This window comes from Callorhinchus milii, unplaced genomic scaffold (assembly GCF_018977255.1).
Source record: "Callorhinchus milii isolate IMCB2004 unplaced genomic scaffold, IMCB_Cmil_1.0 Scaffold13, whole genome shotgun sequence".
In the NCBI taxonomy this organism is placed as follows: Eukaryota; Metazoa; Chordata; class Chondrichthyes; order Chimaeriformes; family Callorhinchidae; genus Callorhinchus; species Callorhinchus milii.
The window spans coordinates 1,555,434-1,582,397 of NW_024704754.1; the positions used below are offsets into that span (position 1 = coordinate 1,555,434).

Sequence of the window (26,964 nt, forward strand, 5' to 3'; positions counted from 1 at the left end):
TGCGTGTCATTTGGGTTAGCGTTATTGTACTTGAGATTTGAAAGTGGTTAACAATATTAATTGGGACTTTTGTTTAAAATCCCCCAAATCCTCTGCGTGATATTGGCACAAATTTGGTCTCCGCTATTTCAAATTGCTCCTTTTGTTTTTGAAATGGGATATAACTCTCTGTTTGACCTTCACCACTAGCACTTGTAATTATCTGGATTTTTATTTCTTTGGACTCTCGTGCCTTCAGCCACCCTCCCACCTCCACTCCAACTCCCAGCTTAGGTCCCCCAAAATCCGACTGTCCAGTGCCCTGGGACGTCTTTCCGACGTGAAGGCACTACACGACTATAATTTGTTGTTCCACCATTGAAAGTAAGCTTTGAACCATTACGTTCTCGGCTCAGGAGCTCACTTCCATAAGCAGTTTGCCATTTTCTCTTTCTCTAACTTCAAAACTGACCTATGCCCATCTCTTCGCCTAACAGTTTCCTCAATAACAAGTTTCTATAACCATTTAATGTCACCCGTCCCTCTTAAGTCCTATGGAGATGTTTTTTTTCATGTCATGGTGCTACATTAATGAAAATATTAACAGGCAGTGAGTTAGTGCACTGTGGACTGAAGGTAGACCTCAGTCCTAGTTCAAGTATTAATGTAAACTATTAGCATTTTACATCTAGCAAATCAGCCTTTATTCTATAACTTAACTCAAATCAGAAAAATGTACATGGATGTATGCCAAACTCTCTATTTTTAGGTTAGATCATGGTAGCACTCTCAGCAGGCCAGCTCTTTCGTCTTTGGATGGTTATTGGAATACATTTCCCACCATTATTTCCTGTCAGGAAGACCTCTTCCTTGGTCAGTTGGCAGCAACTCGCTCGTGGCAACTGTTTGCTCTTTGTAGACCATCTGCGCTGCTGCTACCTGTTGCCTAACGATTTGTTTGTCAAAACGGAAGTGTATTGCACTGGCTGGTGGGCTGGTCTGTCAGCAATGCCTGGCCCCAGTCACTGGACTGCTGAGATTGCTACAGAGAGTTGACTTGATTCTGACATTTCATTACCCAGCACATACCCTCGGAGCCAGCCCAGCCCCAAAGGTTCTGCCTCGTGAACTGAGACGCATAACGTAGGAACATTATAGCATAATTCTCCAACCCATTACAAGAGGCAAAGCTTAATAGCGAACATATACTCGCACAAATGGGTCACTTCAGAAAAGAAAAGAGCAAAAACAATTCTCTCTCCAGGCACGTGGGAGCAAAAGGTAAAATTGAATTGCAATGTTTTAATAGTTTTTTTAAAAAAAAATTCAGGTTAGAAGTTGTTCCAACGAATTATTTCTAAGAATGTCTAATCAAAATGTAAACGTTTTTTTTTAAAAAAACTTGGGATTGATGGAATATTTGGGGGGTCAGCCAGGTGTCTGACACGTGTGGCAATCTATCACCAGCTGTTGCTCAAGCCTCTTGAGTTTCCTCATCAGCTATCTGGTGGACATCTGCCTTCAGTGGGTTGGGAGGACCTTTACAGGACAGTTTGCAATAGGCCAGCCACCTTGATGTTCTCAAGGTCTGAGTCAAAGGCTGTATACCAGGCTTACTCAGCAGCAGCTGCTTAAGCCATGTCCTCATGTAAGGGGCCTTGGCAAACAGTAGAACAAGTTTAGAGCATCAACAAACAATGATACTAAACAAATAAACCTGACTTGCAATATAAAATTTTCAATTCACTTGACAGTTAAACCTGTACCAATCTCTGCTGGGACCTACTAACATTTAAAACTTAAAATTACAGTGTCAGAGAAGCTAAGCCAACAATACACACAAATTTAATATGCAATACATTGGGCCAATGCAGTACAGCATTGCCATTCTAAGCTAGAATACTGATCATCGCTTATGTTGATGTTCAAGACATTTATCTCTAAGGGAAGATTTTTTTAGGTCTTTGCCAGACTCATAAATGGATATCTTTCAATAAAACACTTCTTACTCTACAAAGCAAATCTCCTACAACCATCATTTTCAATTGAATGTAGCACATTCCCAGCAGTAAGAAAAAGTCTGATGGAGATGAAAGTAGATGTTGGTGAGGATATGAAGTAAATATACTTTTGAGTGATGAGGGAAAAAAAACTATTGGGATTGAGATTAAAAACCCAATAGTATTATTGGGATACTCTGAATATAATTAGATAATGTTTTACTATTTATTCATGGACAGTGATTTTGTTTCTGCCTACTGTACTTTACAGTATAGTGGGTTTTTTCTAACAATAATTTGGGTAAAATCCAACTCCCAAAGTCTAAGTGTAAATATGTTGAGAACATTTTAGAATCTGCAACTAGGTAACAGTAAGGTTTAATAATCCATTGACCAGAAACAAACATTTACAGAGGTAAACAAAATGTTTGATAATATACAAGTCTTTTCTCTGAACTGTAGAGCAATAATTGTTATCTACCAATGAGACACACACGAGTCAAGTTTTTCAGGTATTACCCCTACTCCTTTTTGGAGATGTAAACTGCTTCATTTTAAGGCTAAGGCTTTTATTTTGTAGCACCCGTGCTTGCTATTCAGTCACAGATAAACAACTGAGTACTTACTGAACCTTGGTGGTGTTTTGGTGTAAATTATCACCAATTGAGAAGCAAATGATTATCTGCACATTTTTGCTTAATGAGTGAAAATACACTGAGCTACAGAGAAAACATTTGACTATGTTTTTAAAAAGTTGAAATAGCACAAGTCTTTGATGAGAAATGCCACTCCTATAATGTGGCTTATGCTTTGAAACTTGGTTTAGTGGTGCTTTGTTTCATCTCCAGGAAGGATATGCTTGTTTTGTTTTAACACATCCTGTAACATGCCAGACCCCAAATCTTCCCATATGCACACTTCTCACACACAGACTGACATTTTGCTTACTGTTAATGGGCAATTATGATTTTCTCCTGTCCATAATGCATCTTCAAGGCTGAGACTGATAGATTTTTAAAAAACAGAGGGATTAGGGGATAGGGCAGATAATTAGTTAGGTCTGAAGATCAGCCATGATCTTATCGAATGGCGGGGCAGGCTCGAGGGGCCGAATGGCCTGCTCTTATGTATGAAAAACTCTTGTGCAATTACTTTCAAAATATAAGTTTTGCCTTATTGAAAGGTATCTGGCAAAGATCCAGAAAATGTTCCATTTGAGATCCCTAATCGTACTTTTACTAATTTATGCTGGGCTAGTTCCATGCTTTGGTACCGAGTATCCAAAGTTCACAAGTGATTCAAGGCAGCAACTGTCAACAAAAGTTGATATGGGGATCTGTATGCATGCCCACACACATATCTTACAGGAAGAACTGATACTGAGCAGGAATAATAGTTTCAGTTTCCCAGTTGTATATCATGAGCTCAATTGCAATGTTTAGCTGCCACTCTGGCTGACTTCAGCCGAGCGAGGGGTCTAATCTGGGATTTGGTTGGGTTTGTATATCTTAGTTACACTTTAGGCAGCAGCTTTAAACAGGAAACCTCTTTTATTCACATTAAATCATCCAACAATTTTGACCAGTCCTCTTAACCTTTGCCAATATGTCTATTTGTTGATCAAAAAACAAGTCTTTTTAGATCTCTAGGCCAACTTAGCTCCATTGTTGGTTTACACTATGTACACACTAGACATGATTTGACTGATTAATGATTTAAAAAATCTGACTAAACCACTTTTTGCTGTAAAGTTTCAAAACCTAAATCAATCCATTGCCTTTACGAGACGAATGTTGGCAGTACATTAAAAATAAGATGGACTTTCAAAATGTAATAAAAAAATTGCCACTTTGTATGCACTTGCACTTTATAAAAGGTGCAAAATTAATTAGGATCCAAAGATTCATTAAGTCTTTCTGCTGCCAAATGAAGCTTAGCATCGCGGGTGCGCTGTAACATACAGCAAAAATACATTAAAAATGGAAATGAATACAATGTGTGACCAAAGTCTCCAAGATCACTGACAAAGACCTTGGGAGGGGGGAGGGGGAGGCAGATAATTACTACAGGAGGGACAAGAGGTTCCCATACACAACTACTTAACAGACGCCTCACCTTCATGAACTCAGTAACACAAGGTGCTGATAAGACTCAAACATAGGTGACTAGAGTTGGTACATGTTTTGGGGTATTTATTTAACCCCCAACTCTGCTTAGTGTTTAACTGCACTGTTTTCAGACTCTCACTGGTACAGTACCAACACCATTTATCACAATGTACCAGACATATGTATAGCGTAGTTGACATATAGCCTTTTTTGGTCTTTGCCTTGCAGGGTGCATTGATCAATACCACAAGCTCATGCTTCAACTCATTTTATTCTGGGGATGGATGGACTGGTGGCTGAAGATGAGGCAGGACCAATCTCTTAACTGCAGAATGTGGAGGATGTCAGGAATGAGTAAGAATCTTACTGATGATAGAATTGATGTTATATCGACAAAGTAATAATTAGCAAGCAGAAGTATGCATTATAAACACAATTAAAGACCGGAAGAAAAACATCAATTAGACTGGGACACCACCTACAGAACCCATATTAGATCTTTTATACTCACAAAAAGAATGCTGTAGTTTACCCTAATCAAGAGGATCTCCATTTTGTTTACTGTGGCGGTCTTTAGCACAATTTATTTTCCAAGTAATAAGGAGGTATGCAGGTTTATTCTAACTCATTGTAATGACATTCATACACAGACTTATAGTGATTTAAGTTTTATTTGTTCCTGAATGCAGCTAAAAAAAAATGTGAAACCAGCTGCAAGCACATTTGGCCATTTCAGTTCAAAAATAGAAAACCTCAGGTTAATCAGAGCACTTAGCTTTATGCAGATAATTAAAGAGATGCTTAAAAATTACATCAAAATGCGCACACCTTATGACACTAATTTAGCAATCAGGTAAGAAAGCATATTTCTGAGAACTAACTCGTACAAAAAACACTATTTTATTCAAGTGTGCTTTTTCAAGGCAATTTAAATCTACTACAACATTTATTAATCGCTAAGAGTATATCTAAATTCTTACACATCATAAATTTACACACAAAATACAAAGAGTTGATAAATTGTGAATATAATGCATGAAAATGACCGTGAACAGAACCAGCCCATGTGTCCTGCTTTTTTGCTGTCACATTTGCTGAGGGTCACTTTCCATCTCCACCAACTAGAATAGAATTCTATGTGAGTAACAGCAGAAGTCAATTCCAATGTAAGTAACAGATGTCTGATCAACAGATATGGCGGCTTATGCTGAGCAAGTGTTTGCTTGCAGAGCAATTGTTTGTTCCGAGCTGGCTTCCCTTTCCATATACACACTAACTACCTTTATTATTACCTTTTCTCTGCATTGATAGAATTTTTCTCATGAAGAGATTTGGCTTAATCCAACTATGTTTAGAATGATTCTCTCTTTTTCAAAAGAAACCTTTCCATCTTTGTGTTATCAGTGCCAAAATGACACTAAGTGTGTGCGAGCGTCATTCATATTCACTGACTGTCTGCAAGGCTGCTAAAACTGACTAATCAATAATCATCTGGAATGCAACTGCGCCAATCCTCTGCAGAGATGGCTTTGTGTTTGGGCTAACCAGAGAGCTTGCGGACTATATCTGGGCTGTGCACCATAGTTCAGATATTTCTGAGTAAAAGGCAGTTTGTTTGAGACTGGAGGAAACTGGGGAAGACATCCTTGACATGGTAAATTACAGGATTGCTAACGTGGAGAATGATGGCAGGAGCTTTGAAGTTTTATTTGTTTCACCCAACAAGTTGTATTTTGTTGTGTGTGGGGGGGGCGGGGAAATGGATAGAAGAAAAAGAGGTACGGAGAGATAATTATCAGGTTTCACCAAATTAATCCCCCAAAACAGAAGTCCCAATTACGATCCACTTTAACCTATAAATGATAAAAATCCAAGGGTCTCCCCTAAATTGACATCAATAGCATTTTTTTAAAAAATTCCCAACATTTCAAAGAACAAGTTAGGAAAGTGGAATTTGGGTTTATGAGTACATAATATTAGGGTGGTATTCATTCTGACAAACTACTATGTCAGCAAAAGTTCAACTTCTGTGAAAGTAAGTTCTTTGTTTTCCCCTAATTTTATCTATTGTCATGAAAACTTGTAAGAAATCGCATAAAAAATTCTAAGTCTTAAATGCATTCAGGTTTTCAAAGCTGCCCCAATCTGTACAAGAGCAGAAATGTTTGCATTTAAAAGTTGTTATAATACAAGAAACATACTACAATGAAATGTAAATGTCCTTGGGTCCACCAGCACTTGCATGGTTTTAATAAAAACAACTTATCTTCATTAGATATAGGTGACCTCACTAAGAACACAACACTCAGTGGACCAAAAAATGCTAATTGTAATAATACAATACCAAGCTCATAGAGAATATATAGTCCAAAGTTTAAGACATTCTGATACCAGAGGCAATGTGCATCTATAAGATGACAAACACAAACCTTTCTACAAACATTTAAACAGCTAAATGTTTCAAAATCTTGTAATGCTGAAACAACTTTCAAACTTCCACTGCAAATACTGAAAAAAATAATCATGATGCTAAAAGCAAAAAAAAAGTATTTTTACAAGACTTTGGAGCCTTCTGGTTGGTCAGAAATGCATCCAATTAAATGGCTAATTTTCTTAGAATATTTCTTCTGCTCTGCTGTGATCAAGAGATAACTTAAAAATAAAAAAGTGTTTGCGTGGATAACAGTTGAATATTGAAAATAGAATCTCTTAATAGCATTGTCTACTTACAAATTAAAGTTGAGTTCACTGCCCATAATAAACCACCTAAAAATGTAGAGAACAATTGAATCGTTGCAGTCAAACTTCACAGGCAAGAAATGTTGTGGAAGCCCTTAATTATGGTGTTGCTTGGTTGAAAGCAAAATATTTTTAGATACTTACCAACAGAGTCACAATGTAAACAAAGAGTTAACTGAACAAGCAGAGGTGGCAATAAAGTAAATACCACACAATTAAGGAGTAGTGTTAAGTAATTAGTAATTGGTCATAATCTCAAGATTTCCATTCAGTGTTTTCTTTGTTCATTATCCAGTAGCTCTTTCACAGTGTCCAGTTAAATAACATTTCTCCCTCTGGTATTTTGCACAAGCCTGTAAATGATACCTCACTGTTAAGATACAGAAGAGATAGGATTATGAGGAGAGCCCATCTGAGTGAGCACTTTATCCAACCATTGAAGTGGTCCATGAAGATGAATTTCTATCCAGCATGGTGTGCTAGTTACATCCTGTCGATGGTATTCCGCGCCCCAGCCCTGTGAACATCAACATTTAAAAAAAAGGTTACTAACACCCAAACAGAAGTTATTTATGGCCAAAGACAGGTATGAGTTTTGAATTCAGGATTTCCTGAATGCTCAGTTAGTTAAGTGTCCGCTTTGGAAGAACGTTCTTCCAAAGTCCTTAAGCAGCCCGACACCACTCCCCATCTGCTTTCCAGACCAATCTAAAGTTAAACTTTAGTTACCTACCAATCAAGGCTGCATCAACCCAAATTTGATGACCCACCTTTAAGGGCTAACAGTAATCCAGTGGAGTCAAGCTGGCTCCATGATGAAAAACATTATGGATGCTGATTGACAAGCTTTCTTGATTCTTTTGTGGTCTTAATTTCAATATTAATAGTTTTAAAGCACATTTACTATTGTTAATTTTACATTTTAAAAAGCCATCAGTTAACTTTTTCCCCCCACCTTAACAAAGCTCATACGAATGGTGCACATCTTGGTGAGTTCATAGACGGCCTCAAAACCATGATTCACAGACTGGGCAAGAAGCTGAGCAAACTCCTGGTTGTTGAAAATCTTTAAGCTGCAACCACTGGGTATCTTGCAGACGGTGGTTGGATGAAAGCCATGATGGTAGTTGCAATTCCTACTTTGGACAAAAATACTGCTGTCACTGAGGCATTCAGCATAGACTTCACCTCCCACATAGTAAAGGTGGACACCTATAAAATCATAAATAAGAGGTATTATTTATTGTTACACTACTTTATATAAACTAACAATACCTACAATAGGTATAGCCTTCCTTTTTTTAAAGATTTAAAAAAAAGACAGCCTCAATATAGGAATGATTATCATCCTAAAAGGAATAAACCAAAGCATTTTTAGGAAAAACTAGTCAATTCACTTTACAGTATATTCTGTGAAGCGCTTTGAGACGTCTCAAAGATGTGATTAGGCGCTGTATCAAATGCAAGGATTATTATTGCATTTATTATTGTCATATTATTGAGGTCTTTTTCTCACTGCATTGTAAATACAGTAAAACTCATGTAAGTCGCATCAGTCGGGACCATAACATTTAATATAACTTACGCAAAGTCCAAGATGCAGGCAAACTGTAAGTGGTAGAAAATCCGATTTAATCAATAATCTACACTGCACTTATGTAATACAATGCTGATGGTTTTACTGTATTCCAATATTTGTAAAGTTGCACCACTATCTTTGACCAGAAGTGGCAGCACTCTAACACATACAAACCAGAGCAGTAAAAAAAACTTGCATAAAAAAGTCATATCTTTATATATCGTATAAGCTAAAAGTTGAGTACTAATATTAGAAATCAATACCACCTTTGGCTCAAAACAATGAATCAGTTTTTACAAAATTTACCCGAACAAATATCAAACAAGTGATTTGAAACATGAATATTGACAAACTTTGACATAATTTTAAAGACCTTAATAGGAAACCAAATATTTTGTTTGACTAAATTACAATTTCTACGATTCCATTAAAGTTAACCATACCTTTACCAATGTGTCGCCTGGTATTCTCAATGGTAGAGTTACGATTTACATTGGAAAGAAGGCCAAGACAAAAACGGTTTTTGTTGTTGGAAGGATCAGTGAAACCATCCACTAAAACACTTGTAGAGGAAGCATGAAAAGCCTCGCCAACTCGATTATTTAATTCATAGTACACAATAGAACACCAGTGCTTGGGCTCCTCATAAGCAACAGGCTGAACATCTGAAATAAAGCAAATCAATGGTTGAAAAGAAAAGTTCACAAGTTTGAGGCACTTTTGCTCTCCCTAGCTCGCTTCCTCACAATCCTTGCTTACAATGCTACACATAAATTTCCGAAACCAAAATTAAAAGTGCAATGTGCACCGATCCCTCATGTCTATGTTTTTTTTAAAAAAATATGAAAATGCAAACAGTTCAATTCTTAAAACCATTTAGCTTAATCACTACTAAAAGTCCTGTGCAGATTCCAAAAGCATAAAAATGCTGGTTCACTAATATTTATTTAGCACAACAGATGTGCATGTCCTAATTTTAAATGAAACTCCTCTGATTGTGTTTGTAAAGCACGCACAGCTAACAGAAGAAACCATTCAATTTGCCTATTTCAGTGAGGTTTTATGACGTCTTTGGCAATCATGTTTAAACAATAATGGTACTTGCCCCTAGAGAGGCAGTTTGCATTAGAGTCTCCAAGCTGTATCAGCTCTTGGTTGGTCTTGGGAGTGTATGCAGTGAAAGATGATGCTAAATATTGTGAATAAACTTTCTTCATATGACGATTCCTCCTTCAAAACAAGAATGAGAAGAGCAGGCACAATACTACTGTCTAAAGTAGACTACGGAAGTCCTCCTAATATGCAGCTCTGCTGAAGCAGGAGTAGAAACACAAAGACAATTTTACAACATTCAATAAAATTAGCAAGCCATGAACTGGGAACTGATTTATAAAGTTTATCTGATCAGACCCAGTTATAAAGGGTTATTTTGGGTTCCATATCAGACTATGTTACAAGTATTTGTTTTGCTGTGAGTTTCACTTTCAGTGCTTCAGATCACTGGCGATGTCACCGCCATAACTGAATAAATTACAAGTGAAATTTGCTCGAGCATTTTACAAGTTTAACATGTATTGGGATCTTACCTCTAGCAGAGATAATAGGCATAGTTGGCATGCTAGATGACATCATCACATTCCCCGTCTCCATAGGCTGAGCATTGTCCTGATTCATCTGTTCTTCTGGTGGCATGTAGGCCGGTGGGGGAGTATCAGCTGTTTATAAGAGAGTCGAGATTTAAGAATGTATCATGCTTGAAAAAAAATTGCAGAACTACAACAGTGGGATCAATAGTTAACAAAATTCACTAATATGCTAAAAAAAATTGAATAAATCTAGAAATCTACCTGGCAAATTTTCGAATGTTAGAAAATTAAAGATCAGCACATGCTAAATCTATTTACACTGTTGTTCGAAAAAATCTTAATATTGATGTTAAAGCAGATAAAGCTAGGCTTTACTGTGAAAATGAGGTGACATTTTCATTTCAAAGATTTCCAATTCCATCTTTCTCAAACGATGTTAAAATGTTGTTGTGGTTTCTTACCCGGCAATTGGAAAGGGCTGCTTGGTCCAGAGCTGGCTGGAGAGCTGGGATAGGTGCTGCTGGCAGGAGAGGGTGGGTATGGACTATTTGGTGAAATAGGAAATGGGTTACTGTTCGGCTGCTGGAACGAGTCTGGAAATGTGGCGTTATGTGGCATGTGAGGCTCATTGTGAGTCAAATTCCGGAACTGAACTAGAAGGCTGTGCTGTGGATTAAACTCACTGTGTCTTGGGACCAAGACTGGAGGCAGAACTGGAACAAAAAAAGATAAATAGTCACTGCTTGGCAATGTTGTACATTCTACTACTTAATTGAAAGAATATTAGAGATAGTGAGAGAAAAAGAGTGGATATTCATTCTGCTCCACTGTCTTGAAAGTAGCAGACTCTAGTTTTTCCTTCTACTGAAATATAATTTCTCTGTCATCTCATCCAAGTATCCACTATCCCTACGTGAACCTGGACAGGCTATTTGACCTTTCAGATTATCACAAAACTTATTTGATCCTCAGCAATATCCACATATAGACAACGTTCAGTAAGGATCTCTGAATGAGAACCGTGGCTAATTTCCCCTTTTCCCCTTCCGAACTCAGGGCACTAACCAAAATGTAACAGGCAAGATCTCTGCCCTGGCTAAGATCAGCTAATTCAGCACAGACAGGATTTTGATCAATATTCTTCCAACTAAGTCATTGGGATTTATACAGGGTGACCAAAAAGTCATTATATCTATCCTATTACCTAAAAAACATCATAATTTATTTAAGACTTATTGGACATTGTAAAGGTATTACAAATTTTTGGTCACCCTGTACACATTAATATTTAATTAAAGGCTAAATTGCATTAAACAAAGCAGTTGATTTAAATATTTTGACAGTGAAAATGGTATGGAGATTTATTCCAAGTCAGAATTTGTTTTCTTTCTGCTTTCACTGATCAGCAGGCTAACAAAGCATAATACTGAATATAACACTTTAAAGCATGAACATAAAGTTTCAATATGTTTCTTGTGTGAATTCAACACTTCAAATGGTCTCACCACCACTGGTGAATGATCGGCAATTTAATAATCTTGATAGAAGAGACCTACCTATCTAGTAGCAAAGCAAGTTTACTGGGATGTAATTAGAACAGTCAAAAAGCAGGAGATAAAAAAAAGCTAAATTGCATGAATCAGGACAAGATCTGGTAAACATACAATTCTTATTAAAATTAAGTTAATTATTATACAAGGATTATTATTATTATTGTTCTTAAGTGGGGGGGAGAAAGAGAGAGACTGAAAAACACATCATTTGATCTTAAAGAGCTAAATAATTTCACCCTATGTGTAATACAAGTTCATATTGTATTGGGAACTTTCATTGTGATGAGTTCAAGAGTTGACTATGTTCCATTTTAACATTACCACATCAGTAATGAAGAATCTTCTGGTATTCAATCAAGCCACATTTTTACTGCAGCTGTATCCTCCTCATAAGGCTAAAACTGTTAAAATTATGGCATCTGGCAACAAAAGATTAACTAAACAAAGCACTGTGATTTGAAAACTGTACAAATGGTTACTTCAGTGTTTCTACATTGTCCTTCAGCTGATGCCAACAAGTCAAGGTTAATAATCTCATCATTGATCCAACAAAGATTGCCTTTCTAATGATTCCCAAAGGCCTAACCAAATGGGTGGTGCAGGAAGGAGGTGGAGAGATTTCAACTGCAGTCAAATTAGGTCCTGCTGCATATCATTGTAGTTTAATCTTGGTTTATCGCTTTCTGAGCTGACAAAAATAGCAATAATTACAGCAGTAATACTAAATATTTCCAATACAGACTTCAATGCCACATTCATATTTCTAACCTACCGTGCATGTGGACCTTTTCAAAGTCCACAAGCATCAATGAAAAGCAGTACTATAATGCCATGATAGTGCAGTGTTTCAAGCAGACTCAGCTTCAAGAATATCATGCTTTGAAAACTACATTAACCACTTCAGGAAGTTTTTACTGTAGCAGAAACTCCATTCATTGAAATTGAACTATGCCATCAGGTCATTAAAAGAGAACAGATTTCAATGTAATATTTTCATAGGCACGTGTAGTGTTTCTTTAGTTAAAAAATATTTTCCTTGCGATTCATCAATTTTGTTTTCTCATAAAAACTATTTTAATCAGAGCACGAAGACATTAGATCAATTTATAGTCGATGTCTCAACTGGACAATGGCAACATTTTCCAAGAGTATCACTTCCAAAACAGATAGTGAGACTCTAGGTGCACAGGAAAGCAAGTTAAAAGAATTAAATATGAATAGGAAATAGAAGTCAAAGCATGTCCCACACGAGAATATTAGGAAATTATATTAGAAATAATAAAACCATAAATGTTTTGAAGTAATCTGAACAAAGTTGTCAAAAGTAGGTAGTAAATATTTTGTACATACCTGGACTTTCCACTCTTTTATAATGATAGGGATTAATGCAAACCTCCTTCTGTTTGGATCCGAAAGGAAATTCACAAACGTCTAATGGTTTTAACTCGTGGTGGCTTTGAAGATCTGGCCAGCGCCACACTCGACAGTAAATAACGTGTGGAAGACCTTTCCTGTGAGACACTTGGAGTCGACCATCTAGCGATCTTGGGATGGTAACACACTTGCTGGGTTGACCAGGGCTACTTAAAGCCTTCTCCAATTCCTCCATCGCTCCCTTCTTCTTCTTTAACTTCTTAACCAGGGCATCAACTGCCTTCTCTGCCCACTTTTCTTCTTCGTCTCCTTGTTTCCAGCCCAGCAGACGTTTGACAGCTGGGCTGGTAAACGAAAACAAACTTGCCATCGTCATTTTGAAGGATAGAAAAGAAAACCACGTAGGAGATTGTAGTTTAAGCGAGGTCAGCAGCTGAAAGCAGTGGCTATCAACTCTTTCAAAGGACGAGGACTTATCACTTTAGTTTCAGCAAAGAAACTCACACCTATTAATAGTGAATAGACATATTCCTTTTTCACCTGCTGCAATTAAAATCAGGACATCCCATCAGTCCTACTTGTACTTCCTGGCAGCTTCCTCACACGACACCACCTGAAAGAAAAACTAATAATAATTAATAATTACTAGTTATTAGTAATAATTTGTCAAATATTGAACATCAGAGAAATTTATAGGTGGGAGAGAGAGGGAGAGGGGAAGAATTGAAAGTAAGAGCCATATGGTTCAGTCTGAAAAAATTACTATTCAACATTAAGTTTTTCTGCAAAAGTACTGAAGACTGCTTTATAAAATTCACAAGGAATCCACTTTGTATTATTCTGCTAATCAACAGATTCCCACAATGAACAAGCCAATGCAATTGTGGTCACTATTTTAAGGGTGGGTGTTTTGGTGATAAGACGGAAACAATGTGCCGTGCCACTGAACTGATAAGCAATAGTAAAATCTGATCCAGATTCCCTTGTGAGTGGCTGCATAAGCAAGTTTAGACAATCAAAAGCTGGCAGAAGGCAAACATGGAACTTGGCAAAAGGATGTCTGCAGTAAAGATGTTTCCTTTGTTGTTACCAGGAGTCCCTCTGCCTCCTCATCCTCCTGACCTCACTGCTGCCTTTGATACCGTTGACCACTCTATCCTCCTCCACCGTCTCTCCTCACCTCAACCTTCATGGTTCTGTCCTTGAATGGTTCAGATCCTACCTATCACACCGTCTCCACTTCATCTCCACAAACGGTTTCTCACCTAGCCCCCATACCGTCTCGTGCGGCGTTCCTCAGAGCTCTGTCCTTGGTCCCTTCCTCTTCAATATCTATATGCTCCCACTTGGTGACATCATCTGCAGGCATTCATAACATCCAGACTTGACTACACAAACTCCCTGCTTGTCGGTCTCCCCGACTCCTCCCTTTATAGGCTGCAGATCAAGCAGAACTCTGCAGCCCGTGTCCTCTCCCGCACCAGGCTCTGTGCCTATCACACTCATCCTCGCCCAACTCCACTGGCTTCCCATCACACAGAGGATACAGTTCAAGTTCCTGATCTTCACCTTCAAAGCCCTCCACAGCCTTGCTCCCCCTTACCTCTGTGACCTCCTAGCACCCTACCAACCTGCTCGCCCCCTCCACCTAGCGGGCTCCGGCCTGCTTCACCTGCCCCGCCTCGCTCACCCCTCCATTAGCTCATACCCTCCCCTATCCCCACCTCAGGTCTGAAACATTGATTGTCTAGCGCCTTGGGACGTCCTCCCGACGTGAAAGGCGCTGTACAAATGTAAATTTGTTGTTGTTGTTACAGGGCTGACAAGCAACCGTTTTCCACTCTTTATGAATTTAAGTCCCTACCCTTTTCACAAGTATTCAACAGCCACGAAGAAAGGAAGCAGCAGGTTGTAAAAATGTTCCTGTTTCGCTTTAACTAGGAAGGTGAAATTCAACTATAAATATTGCAAACACACTGTCAGATAAAAACAGATTTAATGCTTCCTGACATACTCTATAGTTTTCAATACCACAGACAGCTGTTTTCTAAAGAAGACAATAAACTTGGAATTTCTACAAGATCATGCATGAGTTCAGCTAAAGCTCATCTGCTTTTTAAACTCCGTTTGCCTATAATCATTAGAACAGATGTCCTCATCATTTACTGCATTGAAATGTAGGTATAACACGCTGATTATAACAAGATCTGTACCTTGCCAACCTGCACCTAATACTCTCTGGAATTAGCTAAGACTGGTGTGTTCCTACAAGGAGATTTTGTGGATTCTATTACAGATGCAGGGAAATTTTCATGTGTAACTGGCATACATATATGGAATTCTCTGTATGGTTTAGATGTTCTGAAGCAAGGCAATAACACCCAGCTGACCCCCCCAAAAAAATTGAATTGTTAGTATGTATGTGTGTCATGACAAATTGAAAGGTGGAGTTGTAATTTAGTTCATATTAAGAGAAATCAGTGAGCGCATGTAGAAATACAATCGGGAATAAAGTGATTTACAGCAATGTAATTTGGTTCATTTTCTCCTTATCAAAAATGAGCCAGAATTCAAACACTTTCATCTCGAAGCAGGGAAATATTAGAAGAAAAGTTTGAATTCAAAGAAATATTTACACCACTTCAGATCAAAACAATGCTTTGTTAATTATAAAAAGAACTAAATCTATTGTAAGCCATAATATTTACAACAGCAACAATGGTCTGCCTTTAATACACGGGAAAGGAGACAACAGTGACATGATGGGCGGTAACCCAATTGTGGTTAGAAACACAGTCAATCGAGCCTGTTCCACCAGTTTATTAGATCATGGCAAGATCTTTTAATCCCTTTTCCCCCTTTTTTTTCTCCAGACGTTTTCTACACCCATACGTGCCAAATACCTATCTCCTCAATTGCTTCTGTCTCTGTGCCATTGCATTCCGCGTTCACAGAACATTCACAGATCGTACAGTATCTACAAGCTAACTTAACAATCTAAATGTCCACTTATCCATACACTTGAGGCTGCATTACCAGGAAAAATTAAAATGTTGAGTATACCAGGCGAGATTTCTGGAACCACAATGTAGCTACAAACACAATTGTGAGACAGCAGCGCAAAAGAGTTTATTTGGCAATCTACAGTGCATGGTCAGTGACTCAGGAATAGATTGGGGAGGAGTGAAGAAAGAGAAAGAAGTAATATTTAGAAAGAGCATCAATTGGACAGGTGCCCCAATTAGTGCAGATAATCATCTCTCTACTGAGATAATTGTCTGCACAATTATTTCCCTTTACCATTGCTGGTTTTCTTTCATATCAAAGTAGAGAAATATTGAAAGGTTTGAGTTCAGAGCTCAAAGAAAAAATTGTAATAATAATCCTTGCATTTGATATAGCGCTTTTCACGTCTTCTAGAAGTGAAAATAATAAAAATAATAAATATAATAATAAATAATCATTGCATTTGATATGGTGCCATTACGCTATCGAGACATCTCAAAGCACTTCACAAGATATAATGCAAAGTGGTGCGACTGTGTATTTTGTGGGTAAAGCGGCAGTCAATTTCCGTACATCAATGTCCAACAAACAGCCATAGTACTGTTTTTACCATGTTAGATCTCAAAAGTGTAATTATATGTACTGGACAATGGCACATTGGTATTATTTGTGCTATCTCTTGTAATTTAAGATCCTTTACATTGAAATTAAATATATTTTTAAAAATAACACAAAATGATTACAAAGCAACAGGCTCCTGAGGTTTAGATAATTATAAACTCAATGCTTAAAACTTCCACCTCCTGAAGCCCTTGATTAAGATTGCTTCAAATATAACCATTATTTTTTCCATTATATCCTTTTTTTCATTTCTAAATTACAGTTTCAGAAACCCAAGTAGCTTTCTTTATGGCAATTCTGACCACGTGGATTTGACTCAGAACATTGTGATGGAGGTAGTTGGGGGAGGGAGAACGAGGAAAGGTAAACAAGGAATCATTATTTTTTTCAATTAAAACAAATTGCTCAATTTTCATAACAAACATTCTGCAAATAAAGACACTTCAATACAAGTGTAGTATGAGGGGGACAAGGAGGAGAGACTCAAAAATTGAGGTCCAGAGAGCAGGTTCACAATGGCTAAAAGTTCGCCCACTGACGGTGGGGTAGATTCAGCAAGTGACAAAACGCAGACTGGTATTCACTCAGCAGAGGGAGCAATAACAACAAAACTGATGTCCATTATACTACTGTGGTTGAAACAAAAATATATGTAAAATTGTATACCAGCTTTAAATACACAAATTTCATTCAGAAACCCACTAATGAAATCTCAGGAGATGGCTTCAGAAATCAAGTGCAGTATAAAAGAAATTGGTATTGCAGTTATTGCAAATAACTTAATATAAATAGCCTCACGAGCAAGAGGCCCTGGGTTCAATTCCCGGGCAGGTTAAAACCTTAGGCAAGTTTCCTTACTCCACACGCCTCAGTTTACCTAGCAATAAGTAGGAATCCGATTGTTAATGATTGGCGGATCATTTTCCAGGGATAACAATCCCTTACAAAATAATAATAATTTGGTCACTTAATCCACAACGGTTTGTGCAACACTGCTGTGCGCAATTGGTTGCCATGTTTTGCCTGCAAAATGTAGTCAATTCACTTTACAATATATTCTGTGAAGCGCTTTTGGAGACATCTCGAAGATGTGATAAGGTACTATTTCAAATGCAAGTATTATTATTAAAAAATCAACTTGGCTTCCAAGAGATATCCGGAGTACACCCCAGCTCTGCACAACCTTCAGACTCACAGGAAGAGTACGATCAACCAAGCCAATCTTTATTTCTATTAGCTTCATTTCAACTTTGTAACACAATGATGTTCAAGCCAATAGTTTTCGAAAATAGGCATCAAATGCAGTCAATTTGTGTATCTGTTATGCAATTGTACACATACACAGAGTCTGCTTACTCCATTGAAAGTTTTGAATAATGAACAGTTTAACCTTTAAAAAGCAACAGCAAGATTACATTTGTATAGTGTCTTTCACATTCAGGAGGACGTCCTAAGGCACTGGACAGAGTACAGCATTTCAGATCCGAGCTACGGTCATGGGGGGAGAAGGGAGGGGAGGGGAAGGGGGGTGACCGATGGCATGGTCGAAGAGGAGGGTCTTGAGGCAGGACTTGAAGGAGGGGACGAGGATGAGTGACTGGGGGATGGAATTCCAGAGGTTGGGGGCAGAGTGGCTGAAGGCTCTCCCGCCAATGGTGGGGCGGGTGGGTCGAGGGACGTGGAGCAGCCAGAGCCGGCTGAGCGGAGGGAAAGGCCAGGTTGGTAGGGGGTTAGGAGGTCGCAGAGGTAGGGTGGGGCGAGGCCATGGAGGGCTTTGTATGTGAGGACCAGGATCTTGAACTGGATCCTCTGAATGATAGGGAGCCAATGGAGTCAGGTGAGAGTGGGAGAGACGGGGTCACGGAGTTTGGTGTGGGAGAGGACACGGGCTGCAGAGTTCTGGATTATCTGCAGCCTGTGGAGGGAGGACAAGCAGGGCGTTTGCATAGTCGAGCCTGGAGATGATGAAGGCATGAATAAGAGTTTCAGCGCCTGAGGGGTGAGGTAGTGGCAGAGACGGACAATGTTACGGAGGTGAGGGAAGGCAGAGTGGGTCATGACTTGAATGTGGGGAGAAAAGACAGTTGAGGGTTGAACAAGACCCCCAGGTTCCTGACTGGCTGGTGAGTTGTGGTGTGCAACCATGGAGGTTGATGGTGCCAGAGACTGAGGTGCTGAGGCGCTGGCACGAGCCGATCAGGAGGGCCTCAGTCTTGTTCACATTCAACTGTAGGAAATTTACCCTCATCCAGGACTTGATGTAAAAAGCACATCAGTTATGGTTTAAAGCTGGAGCCAGACAGAATATTCAGAAAACACAAGACAAAAAATTAATTGCTGTTGAATACATTTCCAGCAATCTCACTTTCATACCAATGCACCACACATCAAACAATGATCAAAGCTTGACACAGTCATCAAAGGAAAGTTGAATTCCAGTCATAGAATAAAATAAGTCAATTACTTGTAAATGGTCATGTAGGTCAGGTTATCGAGGCTAGCAGTGAGGTCAACTTGGATGTATTTGGCATATGCTATAGTAACATTTCACTCTAAAATGTGGTTACATCCAAAAGCTGCAGAAATCAGTTCTAAAAACTGCAGTTTGAAAAAAAATGTTTTAATCAAGATATGACAAAGAAAAATCCTTCAGCAAAGGAAGACAAACAAATGGATTAATGTAGAAACATACAATGTGATTTATTTCAATGTTTCTCAGCATTGCAATTTTTAATATTTTTAGAATAGCAGTTAGACTACCTCTCTGTATCATGTCTTCCAAGCACATGAATTATTCAGTTGTCTTACAATACAATCAGACTTCCTGAATCATACTGACGGGAAACAAAGATTCATTTTCCAACATTGCTTTGCTAAAAAAATCAATACACGGTTTCCAGCAGGTCAGAAAACACTGCAAATTTGCTTTTACTATGACCTCCAGGGAGATCATATTTAGAACACAAGTGCAATATTTATAAAGGTTAAGTCACATCTCCTTATGGATGGTCCTTAACATATTCTTTGAGCCATCTTCTGGATCTCCAGAAATTATTTTTATTTATTATTAATAATTTATAGATTTGTTCAAACTCTTACAAAATGTATTTTTTAAACTATCTGTGCTTAAGATATGTTTCACAATAAAATTATTATCCTATGATAACAGTTATGACAATTGTTGCCTTTCTATATTTTGTTCAAATGCAATATCCACCAAATCATAAAAACATTGTTTTCATGTGTCAAGCTTTTCATTAATAATTTATGAAATTGTTAAAGGCAGTACATTATGTTTCACTCCACATTTAGAGTCTGTTCTTCACACATGGGAACGTGAAAATAGGGAGAGGAAGGGAGGATAGTCATTACTGAAAATGTGTGGGTTAATCAAATCAGATCATTAGTCACTGTTCCCAATGCAATCTGCCGCACCAGTATAATTTCATAGTTAAACAGTATTACAGAACTACTTCAAGTGTTCAGCAGAGCCAGAACAAACTAACCATGGATAGTTATTTGTAACATGTTTTTCTGGATAGTGACCTTCCAGTATATTCAAAAATCAAAACTCTGAATAGCCAAAAAGGCACCTTCCACTGAAGAGCTCAGCCTGAGATTCAAATCTAACTCTAGTAGCAATTTGAGCAGTACAATTGGCCTCAAGACCCCCTGGGGTTGGGAGAGGGGGGTTAAAAATCACGTGTAGTTACTAGCCCTGATTGCTTTATAGACACCAACCACATCATCTGCCGAAGAAAAATCATCTCCAATGTAAGCAGCAGTTCAGATATACTCATTAGGCTTATTTGGCACAATAGTATTGCTGGAACTACTGTTTGAGGTGCATGACTATAAGCATTCCACAGGAAACCATGTGAAAATAATATTGAAGCACATAGGTACCAACTCTTACTAACTCACAACTATTTAGAATGTTTACAACTTTCTTTTTTTTATTACTATATTTCCCAGATCCCTGTGAAATTCCATACAGGTCAATGCTGTACCATGAAAACCTCCCACTGGTAGCATCGCCACAGGCAGTTAAAACTAAAGCTTCATTTTGCTGGCTCTGGAGGCACATATCAAAATGGTACTCAGTGCCCTGGGGAGGAGCAGGAAGGTGGGACTCCAGTCAAATGGTAAAACAGCACAGCAAACTAAATACGGCACTGGAGGCAATTCACACCAACTTTGCTCCACTACTTCACATAAATAGAAAATAATAATTGGTCACTTCAATCCATGACTGTTTCTGGGACGCTGCAGTGTGGAATTGGCTGCCACGTTTTGCCCACAAAATATAGTCAATTCACTTTACAGTATATTCTGTGAAGCACTTTGAGACATCTCGAAGATGTGATAAGGCACTATATCAAATGCAAGGATTATTATTATTATTATAAATGCCGCTCAAAGGTCTGCATCAATACTGTTGGTGTAAACGGAATATAGAATATTTATTTTGATGTTGAGAACTAGACATAGCAACAGGAGTAATCCATTCAGCCCATCGAGCCTGTTCCACCATTCTAATTAGATCATGAATGATCTGTACCTCAACTCCAATTACCCGCCTTTGCCCCATATCCCTTGATACCCTTAGCAAAAATCTACCCAACTCAGTCTTGAAAATTTGAATGGACCCAACATCCACAGCCTTTTGGAGTAGAGTTCCAGATTTCCAATACCCTGAAATCAAAAGCCAAAACTAGACCCAAAACTCCTCTGACCAAGACACTGAAGGATTTTATAATGGCTCACTCATTTGGAATTATGCCTTAGAAAATCTTACCCTAAATCTTATTTCCATTCTTCATCAGAGTACTTTAATTTTAAGTGATTAACAAAAGAGAAAAGTTTTCATTCTTCAACATTCTGCACTGTATGGAAAAATGCTAAACTATCAGGCAAATCTTTGAAAACAGTAGTCATTTAATGATTTGCACAATAGTTTTGAACTTAGATATGTTTAAGCAAAATTTACTTTTTTTAAAAAAAAACAAAGCTTGGATACAAACCTGCCTTTGAACAATACAAAAAAGTCCATTCACAGCACAGTGAGTATGAATTAAACTCCACCAAACCCATACGTATCCATGTTATTTTAATGAGTGCAAGACAAACCATCTTAATAAGGATTAATCCTAAAACTTCAGAGGAATTGCATTATGAACTGACTGGCCTTCAGCTGTACAGAATCTGTGCTCCATCACTAACTTTCTTCTGAAACTAAAATCTAAAATGTACCTGATCCCTTTGACCTTTACCATCATTAACTGATCTGCTTCATTTACCATCATTATCTGATCTGTAGATTACTGAGCAATATCATCTAACTCAACAACAACAAGATTACATTTGTATAGCGCCTTTCACATTGGGAGGACGTCCCAAGGCGCTGGACAGTGTACAGCATTTAAAAACTAGGTTCTTTCTAAAGATTATACTTATCCAAACTGAATTCAATTTGTCACAACTTCACCCAGAGAGGGGATGGGATTGTTCGTGGCCTTTCATACATACACAATTGCGCTTCAAACTTTCTCCTTTTAAATCAAACAATCGGTTCCTTCTTTCAAACCCAAACGTCACACTCTTACACCAGATGATGTTATTAAGAAAAGGTTAACTTTTTTTTGATTAAAAAAAACTGTATTTAAAGAGAACTCACTGACTCTCCAGCTCAACCAGCTTTGTTTTTTTTCCCGCAACCAACCTGCAAGCAAACGCAACTCTGGAGCTCTCAGCAAACTCAAACTCATGCATCATGGAGTTAAAAATAATTCAAGAGAGGGTGTTGGGGGGGGGGGGGTGGAGGGAGGGAGGAGAGAAATAAAAGTTTTTATGTATATTATATGCACACACACACATGGTGATCAACAAGTCGTGATATCTACCCTACCCTCAAAAAAAATACCATAATTTCTTTAGAGATGTAATAGGACATTGTAATGATTTCACAACTTTTTGGACACCCTGTGTGTGTGTATATATATATATGTACACTGAAACCTGAATGTTTCTCCCAAAAGAAAGGCCTCGGCTGCAGAGAGTTAAGAGTTGAAGGAGAACCAATTTGAAAACGACTTTTAAAGCCACAGAGCATGAGAGGGAGGGGGGGGGGAGGGAAGGAGGGAGAGGGAAGGGGGAAAGGAGGGAGAGAGAGGGGGGAAAGGAGGGAGAGGGAAGGAAAGGAGGGAGAGGGAAGGGGGGAAAAGGAGGGAGAGGGAAGGGGGGAAAGGAGGGAGAGGGAAGGGGGGAAAGGAGGGAGAGGGAAGGGGGGAAAAGGAGGGAGAGGGAAGGGGGAAAGGAGGGAGAGGGAAGGGGGAAAGGAGGGAGAGGGAAGGGGGGAAAGGAGGGAGAGGGAAGGGGGAAAAGGAGGGAGAGGGAAGGGGGGAAAAGGAGGGAGAGGAAGGGGGGAAAAGGAGGGAGAGGGAAGGGGGAAAGGAGGGAGAGGGAAGGGGGAAAAGGAGGGAGAGGGGGGGGAAAGGAGGGAGAGGGAAGGAATGGGATTGAGGAGGGAGGGGGGAAGGGAAGAGGGGAGGAAAGGAGGGAGAGAGAGGGGGGAGAGGAGGGGGAGAGAGGGGGGAGAGGGAGAGAGAGGGGGGAAAGAAGGGGGAGAGAGAGGGAGGGGGGGGAGGAGGGAGAGACACACACACACAAACCTATGTGCGCGTGTGAGGAGTCCGCCAGTGGCCGAGCCGCGGCGCCGCCGCCGCCATGTCGACGAGTATGAGCGAGAGAGTGAGAGAGAGAGAGAGTGAGAGTGAGTGAGAGAGAGAGAGAAAAAAAAAGTTGCTGGAGTTTTGGGTCCCGGCGGCCGCCCGACCCGACCCGAGACCCCACCAACAGCCCTCTCACCGTCAGCCCTCGCGCTCCGACCGTCGCGCCCCCCAACCGCCACCGCTCGCGCCCAACTTCACCCCCTCCCCCTCCCCCCCCCCCCGCAACGTCACGTCGCCGCTCGCGCCAACGGCCGAGAGCCTCGAGCCCGCGCGGCGACCGTTAGTCCGGCCCGAGCCCCTCACCTCAGCCTCAGCCTCAGCTCAGCTCTCTCCGTGAGGGGGGAGACGGCGACGACGACGACGACGGCGGCGGCTTTTCCTCTCTTTTTTCCCCCCCTCTCTCCTCTTTTTTTTCCTCCTCTCTCCTCTTTTTTTTCCTCCTCTCTCTCTCCCTCTCTCTCTCTCGCTTTCACTTTCCACTGTTTTTCTTTTCCTCCGTCCCTCCGTCCCCCCCTCTGTCTGTCCGTCTTTCTTCCCCTTCTCCTCCTTCCTTCCTCCTCCTCCAAGTTGGGTCGCCTTCGCTCGACCGACTCCCCGACGTCTCTCTCCCTCTCTCCCTCTCCCTCTCTCCCTCCCTCCCGCTGGCGACACTCAGACTGCAGCCCGGGCCACCGCAACCAGCCCCAGCGCGGTCTGTATCCTTCCGCCCCGCCAGGGGTCACAGCGAACCCCCCCCTCACACACACACACACACCGCCAGGGGATACCAGGGGAGTGATGGGAGGGGGGAGGGATGGAGAGGGGGAGTGTGAGAGGGGCGGAGGGAGAGGGGGAGTGTGAGAGGGAGGGGGAGAGGGGGAGTGTGAGAGGGAGGGAGAGGGGGAGTGTGAGAGGGGAGGAGGGAGGGAGGGAGAGGGGGAGTGTGAGAGAGAGGAGGGAGGGAGAGGGGGAGTGTGAGGGGGAGGAGGGGGAGAGGGAGGGAGTGTGTGAGGGAGGGAGGGGAGTGTGAGAGGGAGAGGGGGAGTGTGAGAGGGAGGGAGGGAGAGGGGGAGTGTGAGAGGGAGAGGGAGAGGGGGAGTGTGAGAGGGAGAGGGAGTGTGAGAGGGAGAGGGGGAGTGTGAGAGGGAGAGAGGGAGAGGGGGAGTGTGAGAGGGAGAGAGGGAGAGGGGGAGTGTGAGAGGGAGAGAGGGAGAGGGGGAGTGTGAGAGGGAGAGGGGGAGTGTGAGAGGGAGGGAGGGACGAGGGAGGGAGGCAGTATGAGAGGGAGGGAGAGGGGGAGTGTGAGAGGGAGGGGGGAGGGAGTGTACGAGAGGGGGAGGAGGGAGGGAGAGGGAGGAAGGGAGTGAGAGGGAGGAGGGAGGGAGTGTGAGGGAAGAGGGAGGGAGTATGTGAGAGGGGGGAGGAGGGAGGGAGGAAGGGAGTGAGAGGGAGGAGGGAGTGTGAGAGGGAGTGAAAAAGTGAGGGGAGGGAGGGAGTGTGTGAAGGAGGGAGGGAGTGGGAGAGAGAGTAAATGGGAGGGAGGGTGTGAGAGAGTGACTAAAGGGGGAGAGTGCGCGTGAGGAGCACAAGGACTAACCCCCCCCCCCCCCCCACCCCACAACAACAACAACAAAGTCTTGGAAGAGAGTGATAAGGCGCTATATCAAAAATAAGGATTATTATTATTATTATTATTTATCATAAAAACGTATGTGTTGTTTCCAACACCAATAGCATTTTAAATGCCAGATTTATCCTCAGCGTCGAGCTTCGTACTGCAGTTAATCGATGACCTTACATTTGTGTTGCTGGAAAAAACTTATCCGTTACGAACTTGTTCTCATTTATATTTCCGCTGAAACGCTCGCGGTTTGCGACGGTTGTAAGTCGACGTCACTTTTTTTTTAAAAAAAAAAGAAAATGCGAGCGGCGTTTTTCCGTTACTTTTGTGACTTTGAACGACGTGAATCACTGAATGGTTCGTTGGGATTCCTGCAGTAAGTCCTCCCGTCGCCAGAAGCCCAGCAGACATCTGAGGGCAAAAATAATTAGAAATCTTAGATCGAGCAGATAATAATAATAATAATAATAATAATAATAATCCTTGCATTTGATGCAGCGCCTGATCACGTCTTTGAGACGTCTCAGAGAAGTGTAGTGACTGTCTATGTGATAAACCATCGTGGGCGACTGCATCTGCATTAGTGTTAGCAATACCCCAAAGATAAATATTTCATGAATTCAGGGCACACTGCAGTTTTATATTCTTTGGATCCTTAAATTATGACTTGACTTTGCCCGTGGAGTAACCTGCTATTCAACCTCACAGCTGTTTCAGTTGTTTATGGCGTACATTTTATGTTTTATTAACTTTACAGTTCGTACGACTCAACGGCGTGATAAGGCGCTGTACGAAATGCAAGGATTATTATTCTTCTTCTTGCGAACACACCACTTCTGAGTTGTTTTCAAGACGAACCGGCTTGGTGTTTTTTTGCAGAAGAAAGCGGGTGCCGTTTAACCGCAATCGGGTTGTAATCGTCAGGGATAGAATTAACAACAACAACAACAACAACAACAACGAGAAGAAAATGACATGTGTACGGCGGCTACTGAACGTGAAGTTATAAACCGCGGGATCGGTGCTGCTGCTTTGCACCAGTGTGTGTGAGTGTGAGTGAGTGTGAGTCTGTGAGTGTAAACTTGTTAACATGGGAATCCCAAACTGTACAAGTCACTTGGTGCAGCTGTTTGCGTGTCTTCATTTCACCAGGACCCACACACACAGACACACACACACAGACCCACACACAGACAGACACACACACACACACAGACAGACACACACAGACAGACACACACACACACAGATACACACACACACAGATAGATACATAGACAGACAACAGACACACACAGACAGAGAACACACACACAGACAGACAGACACACACACACAGACAGACACACACAGACAGACACACACAGACAGACACACACACACACAGACAGACAACAGACACACAGACAGACAACACACACACAGACAGACACACACACAGACAGACACACACACACAGACAGACACACACACACAGACAGACAGACACACACAGACAGACAGACACACACACACAGACACAGAGCCTGGAGTTGATGCTGCGGTTCGAAAAGTAAAAGCGATCAAAGTCAATGCCATCGAAGCGGTGACTTTTCCAGGAAAGAACCGAGTTGGACGGCGGTTCTCCCCCTCTCCCCCTCCTCTCTCTCCTTCTCCCCCTCCTCTCTCTCTCTCCCCCTCTCCCCCTCCTCTCTCCCCCTCCTCTCTCTCCCCCTCTCCCCCTCCTCTCTCTCTCTCCCCCTCTCCCCCCCTCCCCCCTCCTCTCTCCCCCCTCTCCCCCTCCTCTCTCTCCCCCTCTCCCCCTCCTCTCCCCCCCTCCTCCCCCTCCTCTCTCTCTCCCCCTCTCCCCCTCCTCTCTCCCCCTCTCCCCCTCCTCTCTCTCCCCCTCTCCCCCTCCTCTCTCTCTCCCTCTCCCCCTCCTCTCTCTCCCCCCTCTCCCCCTCCTCTCTCTCTCCCCCTCTCCCCTCCTCTCTCTCCCCCTCTCCCCTCCTCTCTCCCCCTCTCCCCCTCCTCTCTCTCTCCCCCTCTCCCCCTCCTCTCTCCCCCCCACACAACCCCCTCCTTTTGTCTCCCTATTTGCTGCGGCGG

The 26,964-nt window shown here is 41.1% G+C and overlaps 1 protein-coding gene across 3 annotated transcripts; it reads right to left on the reverse strand.

Moving 5' to 3' along the window:
- Window positions 1–4,739: 4,739 nt before the first annotated feature.
- smad5 (SMAD family member 5) lies at window positions 4,740–23,692 on the reverse strand. Of its 3 annotated transcripts, none has more exons than XM_042339947.1 (7): window positions 23,580–23,692; window positions 12,895–13,531; window positions 10,453–10,704; window positions 9,992–10,120; window positions 8,849–9,070; window positions 7,782–8,038; window positions 4,740–7,343 (listed from the first exon to the last, which is right to left on the reverse strand). In XM_042339947.1, the coding sequence occupies exons 2-7, from the start codon at window positions 13,292–13,294 to the stop codon at window positions 7,200–7,202; spliced, it is 1,404 nt and encodes a 467-aa protein (XP_042195881.1). In that variant the 5' UTR covers window positions 13,295–13,531; window positions 23,580–23,692; the 3' UTR covers window positions 4,740–7,199. The 3 variants fall into 3 exon arrangements, with proteins under 3 accessions (XP_042195881.1, XP_007899529.1, XP_007899530.1); XM_007901338.2 differs by lacking the exon at window positions 23,580–23,692 and adding an exon at window positions 23,413–23,477; XM_007901339.2 differs by lacking the exon at window positions 23,580–23,692 and adding an exon at window positions 22,223–22,246.
- Window positions 23,693–26,964: the final 3,272 nt, after the last annotated feature.